The sequence below is a fragment of the Octopus sinensis genome, unplaced genomic scaffold, assembly GCF_006345805.1.
Source record: "Octopus sinensis unplaced genomic scaffold, ASM634580v1 Contig08756, whole genome shotgun sequence".
Lineage (NCBI taxonomy): Eukaryota > Metazoa > Mollusca > Cephalopoda > Octopoda > Octopodidae > Octopus > Octopus sinensis.
In genome coordinates this window covers 458559-471057 of record NW_021831286.1, presented here as the reverse complement: position 1 = coordinate 471057, position 12499 = coordinate 458559, and the positions used below count along the sequence as shown (strand labels likewise).

At 40.0% G+C, this 12499-nt stretch overlaps 2 protein-coding genes across 2 annotated transcripts; one reads left to right on the top strand and one right to left on the bottom strand.

Annotated features, from left to right (window-relative positions):
* Positions 1–686: 686 nt before the first annotated feature.
* LOC115227983 lies at positions 687–1475 on the top strand. Its single transcript, XM_029798670.1, has one exon. The coding sequence runs from the start codon at positions 687–689 to the stop codon at positions 1473–1475; it is 789 nt and encodes a 262-aa protein (XP_029654530.1).
* Positions 1476–7293: 5818 nt separating this feature from the next.
* Positions 7294–7944, bottom strand: LOC115227982. Its single transcript, XM_029798669.1, has one exon. It carries the CDS (start codon positions 7942–7944, stop codon positions 7294–7296), a length of 651 nt encoding a protein of 216 aa, XP_029654529.1.
* Between the last annotated feature and the right edge of the window lie 4555 nt (positions 7945–12499).

The window sequence follows — 12499 nt, the reverse complement described above, 5'->3', positions numbered from 1 at the left end:
ATTAATGTATCACCAAACTGGAAAGCAGCTGGGTGTGATGGAGTATATAAGTTCTTTATAAAGAAATTTACTTCGATTCATGAATTTCTGTGCAAAGAAATTATAAAGATTATAAACGGGAAATACTGTTCAGCCGAATGGTTCTATTCAGGAATTACCTATCTTATTTCTAAGAAAGAAGTTTGCAACTCTCCTAAAGACCTAAGACCGATTACATGCATGCCCAATTTATATAAACTGACTAAGAAATGTGTGAACAGGAAATTATCAGACTACATCGATGCATATCGTCTCGTTAGTGATAATCAGTTGGGAACCAAAAGAATGTGTCAAGGAGCCAAAGAGCGAGCAATAATTAATCAGTCTGTCAATCAACAAAACGGAAATAATTTGGCCTCTGCATGGATCGATGTTAGAAAAGCTTTCGACACAGTGGACTACGACTTTCTCTTTAAGATTCTTGACTCTTCTAACCTTCCAAATTGGATTAAAGAAAGATTATGCTGAAGCCGGCGAACAAAGAAAGATTATACTTACCCAGGAATCGTCTTGGAAGAGGACTCGTATCTATAACTCAAAAAAGCGAACGAATGCTCTTCCAATTTTTCGGAGACCTTGAAAAGAAGTCTCATTACTGTTTGAGAAGAGCGGGAATTCTGCGGGTCATAAAGTCAAAGAAAACACATATGGCCACAATCGTAGAATTTATCACTCAAAAATACAAAATTGGAGACAATGGAAGTCTCAATGTGAAAGCACTGCAAGGATTACAGAATGAATACCTAATTGCAGAAATCAGGAAAAAACCTCTGCATTCAATCCTCTTTAATTGTTTGGAAGATACTAATGTCGATGTTACGGAGTCCTCCGCGTGGTTAACATATGGAAACATCTTTTCGAGATCAGAAGCATCCTTCTGTTTACTACAAGACCGCAATTTCCTCTTTGGAGCAAGAGAAACGAATTGCAAACATTGCAACTCTGCGAAAAAAACTGTTGACCATCTAGCTACCAAGTGTGGGCGAATGCTAAACAGCGATTACTTACGACGGCATAATGAAGTAGTGAGATGTATTCACTTACATCTCTGCAGACAGTATGGAATAAAAAGGTCAAAAAGATTGAAGACCCATTCAGTCCAGTCTATAGTTGCAAATGAAGCAGTTGAGATCAGAGTCGATACTACTATAAGTACTGACACACACGTTCATAACAACAAGCCCGACATTTTCGTGTGGGATAAAATTAAGAATACGATTACACTAATCGAAATTGGAATAACTTTGCAGCAAATTCTTAAAAAAGTCGAAGTCGAAAAATTCCACAAGTATGATCTCTTAGCAAGTGAATTGGCTTTAATCCATAAAGCAAAAGTGAACATAGTACCCATAGTACTAACGTGGGATGCCATTGTCAGTAAATACTACAAACAATACCAGAATGGTCTGAAAATTGAGTACCCTGTAAGAGCATAGATCCAAACTATTATCATAAAGAAGACTCTTGAAAGTATGTGCATCGATTATAAACATGGAATGATGTCCCAAGAGGAAGACGGTTTTAAAGAAAATATAACTTTCCTTGATAACAACATAAATCAGAAACTCGACGAAACCGACTTAATGACGGGAGCATTTGAAAAAGAGTCCTACTCCTATAATAACATTAGTCGAAAGGAAGAGTGATGAACTATGAATTGGAACCTGATGAAAGTCGTCTCATCCGGGAAAAGAAGAATGATCCTTTAGATTGCCTAAAAGAAGTTTGGAGACCGGTCAAAGTTGTCCGTGTTGGGGCAAAGAGGAGGATGATATATTGAGCTGGAAATTCGTTTAATTAGTTTAATATCACTTGTATATTTAATGATTGTAAAATATGCGATATTTGTGCAACATTCCATAAAAATTGTTTGTAGAAAAACACAGATTGACGCAAAAACATAAATCGCATATGAACGAGCCTAAAAAGAGCATTCAAAGGTTTTTTCCCACTACTGTTTTTACTAATGATTTTTCGCTCAATCTAACTAAAGTATTTGTTTCAGCAAATATTCCATTATATAAATTACGGAATCCTGTTTAATAAATTTTTTTAATACTATTGGATTCGAGTTACCTTCAGAATCAAAATGTTGAAACAATGTCAAAATTTTGGCAGAAAGACGTGTTAGTGAAATTATCCAATTGTTAATTAATGAAAGGATTTTCTTAATTGTTGATGAGTCTGATGCCGGTAAAGATAAATTTGTCAATATTCTTATTGGGAAAATAACTGATCCCCAAAACAGTTATCTTATTATGTCGCATGCACAACGCGCACTACGCCCCGAGCGCACATTATCGATTCGTCAAATTGTAATTTTTATAAATTTTTTCGAAATTATTGAATATAATGACACAAATGGCACTTTAAAAATATTATGATATATTTATTAATTTGTTAATATCTTTTTTTCGTTAAATTTTATTTAAATATTACGCACGCTATATACTATGGATTGTTCACGTTTGGTTTTCCAAAACAAAAGAAGTTATATAAGAAATATGACCGGTTGAATACGAGCCCAGGTTGATTAGGGTCAGGGTTAGGGGTTTGTGTCAGGATCAGGGGTTAGGGTCAGGGTTAGCGTCAGTTTTAGGGTCAGGGATTAGGGTTAGGGTCTGTTTTCTTTAGTGTCTTTTTTATGATGAATATGTTTATAAATAACGTCGAAATCATTTATAAATTTTTAGTTAGAGTTAAGGTTAGAGTTAAAGTTATTACAAACTTGCAAGAAAATTTGATGTAAATTATAATTTGCTAATGTTGCAATTTATAATATCAAAAATAAAAATAATTCACATTATAATTTGCTAATGTTGTAAATAATTTTACTATTTTAAAGCAAACATGGTTCAAATATAAAACTTCATTTTTTCAAAAATTTAAAGTTCAATCATTAGTTCGGAATGTTTGCCTTTATTTTAATTGGCCTTTTGAATCGGTGTATTTATTAGCGAATCAATAATGTGCGCTCAGGGCGTAGGGCGCGTTGTGCATGTGACATATTAATTCCCAAACAGTATTAAATTCTTCGCCGAACGCATCAATTTTTTTTTTTTTTTTTTTTACTTGTTGTTAACCGACGCGGCAAAGTACATGATTTCAGCAGGGAACACTCTGAAAAATTTGTACCCAAACCTATTCCACGTAACATGCATTGCACATTTGATACACAATTGTGCTTTAATGATAAAGCTAAGTTACCCTACAGTGGATAACTTAATTGCCTCAATTAAAGGACTTGTTCTCAAAAACAGTAGTCGAAGGCAACTATTTTCTGAAATAGGACTACCTCCAGAACCTATTGTTGGGGAAGCTAGCTTCGAGCAACCAAGTACTACGTGGAGCATTTTCCCAGAGTGTTGGAAATATGCAATTCGTTAAAAGGAGAATTCCTATTGATTCGGAGGGCAAAAGAATCAATAAACCATGAAGGACTTGTTAATGATTTAAAAGAAATATAGAATCACTATTCTCCACTTGCAGATGTTCTTCCTGAAATTGAGCCCACGAGAAATCCACATGTTGACACCCGCCGTATATTCCAACAACTCGGGCTGTTCAGGGGAGGGGAAGAGAACAGAGTTGAAGGAACTAGCAGAGGCAGACAACGAGGAAAGGTAACATGGGAGGGATAAATCAACACAAGAACGAATGCCGATGCCCCCGTAACGAATAGGTAAATTAACCCGTCGCATGTCTGAAGGTTTGAATTTGATATTTACGAGAAGCTCAAGAGCTTTGGAGACCATGTTGTCTAGACGAGGCAAGTGATTTTGTTCGAGAAAGCAGGGCGATGAGCGCATGAGATAAGTTAGCTTCGGTATAAAGAGATAGTTCTTGAGCAAAAAAAGGCCTAAATGGGATTCAAGTTTGGAAATGCGGAAGATTAGAGTTTCCAATTCTTCGAGCTTGTCACATAAAGCCTTCTTAGTAGCCTTGCTATTGATTGGCGAACCCAGAATGATGAGGTCATCAAGCTGGGTGATGCCCAGGCCTTCATATATGGTGAGATAAGGTTGAAAAAATAAGTTTGAATTCCGAAGGGCTCGCAGAAAAGCACATCAGCTCGGATTTGGATCCATTCAAAGCGAGCCCAATGAAGGCAAAACCAGAAATAATTTTTTCTATATCATTCCTGACGGTCTCCAAAGCCCTGCCGAGAGTAACATCATCGAGGTACCAAATGTTTACCTCAGATGACAATTGGCGGGCAATGTGATCAACACCGAGTGAGAATAAAAGGAGCCCAAGAGGGTCGCCTTGTTGAATACCAGTTTCGGACATAATAACATTGTCGGCAAACAAGAGACAGCTGGGGGAGGCGTAAGACAGATGAACGATCGGATATAAGGCAAGGAAACGACATCTGACAATTTCAAGGATATGATCGCGCCGAATCGAGTTGAACGCGTTTTTGACATCAATTTTAAGGAGGAATGGGATTTCAATACATTTTGCAGAAGACAGCTGCTGTATGCCGTAGGCGGCTGCTTCGCAGGCTCCTTTCACGCCCAGTTGAATTGGCATAAGCTTAGCACTTGCTTCCGGAACCACTGATTGACAAATAATTTTAGCAGCAAGGCGTCTGAAGATGTTGCCCACAGCGATAGGCCGTACACCACCATCACTTTTGTTAAGAAAAGTCAGATTTGCGGAATAGAGTACGTCCCTAGCGAAAGGAGGGATCGTACCAGAGATGATTCTTGAGCAGAGAGAAGTGATGGCCAACAATAAGCGTCTTCCCCCCTCTGCAGTCACAGAGGAAATCAGATCTTTTATATGAATCGGTTTCAAGCCATCGATACCCCCACTGCTACTGAATGGGAAAGAGCTGAGGGCGGCAGTTACTTCCGTCGAAGAGACGGGATATATAGAATGGGAATGAGTGACCAGATCTGGGATTTCAGATAAGTCATCCGGGGCACCGGGGTGTTTAGAGCGCAATTGGTCGAGGATTTTGTCAGAAGGGGGGGCAATTGTGGTGTTCGAGGAAATGACACGTACTGCACTCCGAACGTCGCCTTGCACAAGCTTGCTGCGAACCATTCGAGAAATGTCCTGAGTGCTCCGAATTGGACGAGGAAGCCTTTCAGCAGCATCAAGGGAAAAATAGCTCATATCAAATTCTGAATTGTTGAAAAACTCGCAGTTTGTTTTAATCGGCAACCCTTGACCAACACCGCCTGGCATGCCTTCGTGCGGCATCCGCCCCTCACTCTGGCTGAATGCTCTCCCTCTCTCCAGTATCGGGACGTGGCTAGACGATGCTGCCATAGGCATCGGAGTCACCGACTCGGCCTGGATGTTTGCGCACATCATCGCTGCAGATGCGGTGAGGACGTTGACGAAAAGGGACTGCACCCACTTTCCTGCAAAAGGAGCGCAGACAGAGAACACAGACACAAGTCCCTCAATGAGATCGTGAAGGCCGGTCTCGAATCGGCGGGCCATTTGTGCCTCCTCGAACCATCGGACTCGATCGGGGAGATGGCAAAGGCCCTCGTATGGGATGTTACCGTTGTGGATGCCTTTTCAAAGTCGAGGATCCATTTTTCCGCTGCGAACCCTTGTTCGGCTGCAAACCACGTCGAAAAGATAGAACTACAAAAATATTCTTCCCTCGCGGACCGCTACCGAGTTACACCAATCGCCCTGGAGACCGCTGGAGCAGCGGGAAAGGAGACCAACTCGTTCCTCAATGAGGTCGGGCAGTCCATTGGGAGGAGACTTTAGGACCCGAGAGAGGGCCTCTGGTTCCGCCAGCGCATCGGTCTGGCCATTGTTCGCGGCAACGCACACTGCGTCCTTGCCGCTGGGACTTACGATTTTCTTATATCTCCGTGATGAGAAATAATTGATTTGTTGATTTCATATGATTAGTAATAAAATAGTTTTTACTACTTCAAAACAGTAAATCCACATGGGTTTCGCCGTAAGAATGTTAACAACAAAGGAGAACTCACAATATCTAAGACCCGGGTTTGATTTGCGACACTTTAAAAAATAATTACTAAGATTTATTGAACTGAAAAAACACCATTGAAAATAAGAAATGTATAAATCAATTGTAATTTAATTTCTCTACTCGAATACTTAGTTGCACAAGAGAATTACGAAATAAAAAATAATTAATGAGATTTATTCAAAAACACCATTGAAAATAAGAAATGTATAAATCAATTGTACATTTACATCGAGTTGCAGCCATAAAACAGAAATCGAGAAGCTCAAAACAAAACGGCAGGAAATTGGCCATCAGGAAAGGGAGGAAACTTTCAAATATGACGAGTCTGTGGTTTGTCCGTGTCACCCAATAAATTAGAAAAGTAAGGAGACTGCCGATCAGTTGGTTGTCAGCATAAACGAAGACATTTCCTGGGGAGATCGAAGACTTGTAGAGTTTGAGGCGGAGAGGAGATTTCAGCATAACCAAGTGCATGAATTGAAGGTGGGATAAAATAAGAAATTGAGAAGGATTTGTGCACAGGTCTAGCTTTGTAGACTGTGCTGGCACGGTCACCAGAAGGCCACTTCAACATTCTCACCAGAAGGCTCTTCAACGCTCTTCGCATTGCTGGCAAGTTTTCGTGTGCCAACTATCTGGAATCTTCGCATTTCTTATTTTCAATGGTGTTTTTGAATAAATCTCATTAATTAATAATATCACAGCTTGAGATTTTGAACAAACAGGCGTTCTTGTTTCAATAGAAAATATCATAAAAATATCATAAATAGCTTTCAAAATATAAAGAATAAAAACGAATAAAAATTTTCATTAAAAATAGGATGAAATTCAATTTTCAAAATTTCAAAATAAGTAGAATATACAGATTGAAGGAATAAACTTACAAATATTACAAAATAATGAAATTTCAGATAATTTAACAATTAAAAGAAATTACATCGCAGAAAAAGAAACTACATCGCAGAATATCCCTTCTGAATCCAATTAAATAAAAAAATAAAGATCGACCAAATAATGTAATCCAACAACAAGGTATGTTAACCGCGTGTTTACACGTGCATAATTTATTAGGTTTTCTATTAATAATTGGGTAACCAAAAATTAAAATAATTTATTAATGACAACAAACATTATTTTAATTAAAACATAATTCTACCTAGTAGCTTATAAACAATGTAAATATTAGATCGCATATCTCATAGTGTTTTTAAGTGATCAATCGTTCTCATCACCCCGGACACTATCAGGGGCTATGACATACGACAAGTAAAGATAGTTTTCCTTTAAAGGTTTTTATGTAATGATATGATCGACCCGTCCGCATCTGAAGTCTGGAGACCAGCCTCTTCTGCTTCTGGTCGAAAGAATAGCTCTGTGAGAGCATTTTCCTGCCGACAATTCTGCCCATGTGGCATTAGGGGGCTGGATCTGCGCGCATCAACAGATGCACTATCTAGAGTTCCTTTCAGAACAGTAAACTGCATATAGACCTGAATGTACCTATCGACTCCCAACTGCCTGAGATAACCCTTGTGGTACTTAGATACAATTCCTTCCCATGTCATCACGCAAGGAATGACAAGGACCTTGCATCTGTGCATCAACCCAAGCTCGTTTGCAAGAAGGTCGTACTTACGCTTCTTTTCTACTTCCACCGTGGTCAAACGATCTAGACATGTGATGCCAACTTCTATGATAAGTATCTCGCCAGAGACCTTATCTTGTACCACAATGTCCGGCTTATTGTGCTGGACAAGTATCGAGGTGTGAATACTAGTATCCACTTTAATGCATACTCTGGCATTCTCGACCACAGACTGCACCTTATGAGTTTGCAACTTTCTGAAACGTCTAATCCCATACTTATTGCACAGCATTAAGTGTAAACTACGTACAACCTCGTTATGCCTCCACGTATAGTCGTGGTTAAGCATACTACCGCATTTCGTAATTATGTGGTCTACGGAAAAACACCTCAATTTACAATGAGGACAGACCTTAGATCGATTCCAGAAAAAGTTTCGATCTTGCAGATAGTTAAATAATCCTTCGGATCGAGGGGAATTATTTCCATATCTTAGCCAAGTCGTTGACGACTTAACGTCAACATGCGGATTGTCCAAAGCTTGGAAGAGGGTCTTGTGAAGGACTTTTAAGTTGATCTTTTTAATCAAAGACTCTTTTTGTACTTTGATCAACCCCTTCACATCTACCACTCTCGAAACCGTACTTAGCCGACAAATAGGCCTTTATGGTTCCAAGGTGACTAGCTCGTGCCTTTTCCGTTTGCAAGATTGCGTACATTCTATCTGATACGCTAGCACCAGACACCAGGTGGTCATGCATCTTCAGGAGAATACGCTCACTTAAATGGGCCACTCCACAAAGCCCCTTCGAATTGAGCACGTGGTAGATATAGCCTCTCCTTATTGGCTGCCAGCACATGGACATGGTTTTCCCTCAGTACTCTACGGATCATACAATCCATATCATCGTACTCCTGTGGCTCAAACTCCACAATACCTACATAATAGTTAAGCAATGATATTGCATATTCATTCAACGCATGGAATAAATTCCTTGCATTTAAATGAGTTTTGCATAACATTGCTGCCCGCTTCCGAACTCCCTCTATTATTTGGATCTTGGTTTCTGGGAGTATGAGCGATTTGGGGCTTTCAGTGATCCCGAGCTACTTATATCCCTCGTGATCTTCCAAGACCTTGACTAGATCGCCACTAATTGCGAGTTAGTCGCCGACTTGGAAAAATTAAGTTCCAATCCTATTTTCCCCAGGAATTCGTTCACACATTCTCCCATAGAGCGGAGTTGGTTTGAGGACCGAGCGAACAATTTAATGTCGTCAATAAACACAAGGTGGTTCGTGTTAAACAAACGTCCCTCATGAGTTAGACAATTGTTCGTGTCTTCCATTGAGGAGCCTACTCAATGGTTCGAGACAGAGCACAAAGAGTAGCGGCGACATGCTATCTCCTTATAAATCCCCCTCTCCAGTTTTACCTCACCGATTGTGTGTTTGTTATACTCGAGATGAACACTCCACATACTCATCACAGCTTTAACAAAACTAATGAACCACACAGGCAGACACAGACATTCGATGAGATATGCATGATCAACGGAGTCAAATGCCTTCTTGACATCCACCCACATAGACATAAGTGAGTTTCCGTAAGCGTTAGAAAGACACTTGTTGATCAATGCCTGCTCCTTTGCTCCCTGGCAATTCCTCACAGTTCCGAGCTGATTCTCGGATAGAATGCCATTAACCTCAACAAATCCTCTGACCTCATTAGCCACCAACTTGGTCATCAGCTTGTATAAGGTGGGCATGCAGGTTATCGGGCGATAATCTGCCGGAGACGCTGGACAGGACACTTTTGGTATCAAATAAGTAACACCAGTGCACAACCAGCTTGGGATACTATCCGGGGACGCTATACACTTCTCGATTATATTAAACATACAATCGTGCAATGAGGTACAGCGTTTTATAAAGAAATTAAATACTTTATCAATCCCGGTAGTTTTCCAATCTGGAAGACGGGAAACTGCCTCATCGAACTTCTTGCGAATGTCAAAGACACTGCAAGACTCGGTCATCAAGGGTCTGGTGGACTCTAGGCTAAAGTCCACTTTTCCCTTGCGAGGTCGGACTTTCCACACACTCCCCCATGTGGCTAACATCTCCGAGTCTTGCTGGCTACCCTCCTTCACCCCATCATCGTTTAAATGACGATAAAACATCCTGCGATTAAACTCAAACAGGTTGTTCTCTCGATTATGTTTACACCTCGATTCATAGGTAGAGAGTTTCTTCTTGTAAACAAGAATAGACTCTTCTACCTCATTCTTTGCCCTAACGACTTCATTCAGGTCCCACTTAGCGGCCCTGTGTCGGTGAAGTACGCACCAAGGGGGGAGTCTTGCCTTTGACCCCGTTTCCCACATTCGAAATGTGCCCAATCAGTGCTTCCAGCTCTACCTCGCGCAAAGAAATCTTTGCAGCGATGTTGTCCTTCCACTTACTAGGTTGTCTGGGCTTAACCGTCAATTCCTCAACTTGAGCCACATACAAAAGGAGGGAAATCTCCTCTAGAGACTCTGGCCGCTTACTCAACAAATGGTGAGCAATGGCCCTGTTGATACCAGTCAGTACTCCACCTCTGACCTTACACGCAGGTATCTTCCGGGTCACTCTGCGGTCCGCTAGGGGGACAGACGAAAAGGCAGATTCCGAGAGAATACCTCATACACATGCTTGAGTAGTGATAAATCACAACTCTGCTCGTGCACTACACTGCACGGGGGGCCTGCAGTCGCCGGTTGACTGGTCCTCCCCCTCGGAGCAGCAGTTCTATGAGACGCCAACTTTTTAAACTCAGCAACGGACAGGGATGCACTAAAGGTGCTGTTGAAGAGCTCAGTCAAGTATGGCCAACCATTCCTGGGCATTCTTGGAAACCTGCCCAACACCTGGGAGGTTGCCTGTCTTGCCCATGGCTGCTGCTCCGTGCACTCAATGCTCTCACAGATGGCGCGGATTGCGGTCCTGCCAGTCCTGTCGCACAACGCGGGTGGCCTGCCTCTTTCCCTAGAAAGGTTAGTTCTGGTAAGATTATCTATTTGAGGTGGTGCACGCGTCGTCACAGTGTTAGCATGTTGCATAATTTTTTTCAAATTGGATATTGACAAATTTTACAAACGGACAACGAATTGGAATTGGAACCAACATGGCTTCGACAAAGAATAGGTTTGGCCGTTGTTCGCGGCAATGCCTATTCGATTATGTCGTCAGCCGCGAATTAATTATTTGAATAATGCACTGTTGTTATAAAAAAAAGATAAACGACTAAATCAACTGATGTATCAAGTATGCGAAGAAAATAAAAATCAAACATATTTATAAAAGACCAAGCCATCCCAGGTCATAAAATTATAAATTTGAAATAAATTGGGATGCAATTGAGCGCTTTAATCTATCATTGACACGGAGCATGGCAAAACTGATGGATAAAGAAGGAACTAAAAATTGGAAACAATTTTTAGACAAAGTTACTTTTTCCTATAACACGACAGATCATTCGGCAATCAATTGGACTAAAAGTTTAGGGGTATTTCTGAAATTTACAGGGTCATTCATGAAATATCAGGTTATAATCTCATTTATAATTTGGATGAAAATAATGAGGCCTTGTTTGTCGAAGATGAACTTGATGGTAAAATTACGATGTATTTTTTTTTAATGAATGATACAATTTTTAAATCTCTCGGAACGCTATCTGTTTATCCCGATCGCCGTGGAGACCTCTGGCGTAATCGGCGACAGGTCACTCATTTTCCTCAAAAAGCTGGGTCGTCTGATTTCTCGCAAGAGAAACGACACGCGTGAGTGTGGATGGCTCCTTCAGAGGATTTCCCTTGCCATTATACGTGGAAACTGTTTCTCCATCTACGAGGCGGGGAAGTCCTCTTGTTAACTCTCTTTTCTCTCTGTTTTCTTTTAAGAAATAAAAACATTTCATATTCAAAATTAATGGTTGTTTGTCTTTCCTAACATTTAGATCAAACTACGAAATGATATCAAAATAGATAATATGAATAGAGTCAAAAAATGTTAAGTTTTTAAAATTTTTAGCAATTATTTTTAGTCAGTAGTGTGAAGATGTAGGTCATCGGCAACAAAAAAGGTCGCTCTCGTCGCCACTCAGGGCGCGCAAAATATAATTGAAACTGCGCTTTAAATTTTATCTCGAAAAAAAGTGATGGGACTATCAATGAAATATGGATTTTTACTGCAATGATATCTTTTGGTAGTTTCTTTTTTTCTAGAAATGATTGATTAGCCGTAAGTTCATAAAATTGGTTAATAGATTCGGTTTTATTTAAATTCACTTATATTTTTGCTCATTATTAAAATTATAATGTCTACAAAGAAAAAGCATTCTTTGGATCTAAAACAAGTAGTTGTAAGGAGTTAAAATTCATGGAGAGAATTCTAGATTGCTGACATTACCAAAAGCACGGAATATTATTAACCGATGGAGAGAACACGAAACTGTTATTAATATGCGTAGATTGGTCGTCAGAAAGGTTTCTGTTCACATCGTTAAAATATAACAACAAAATAAATAGACTACTCAGTAAAAGAACAAGCAAAAAACCAGAAAAACACATAACATTGTTAAGATGACTTGTCCTTATGATTTATCGGTCAAATCCTTAGGATTAATGATAGTGACACTGTCGGGCAACAGTTTTTTGGGTCCCTTAACTCCAGTGGGGTCATGTGGCTTCATGATGGTGACTTGTATGCCGATGACACCTACAAATATGAATAGTCACTACCTGATTTCATCTGAATCCCTGTCACAGCCCTGTCCAAATAGTAGTTGGGAGCATCCCCGGAGTGAATCAAATAACCGTCCACAAATTTAGAACACCTGGCCCTCTGACCGCGAAGTTTTC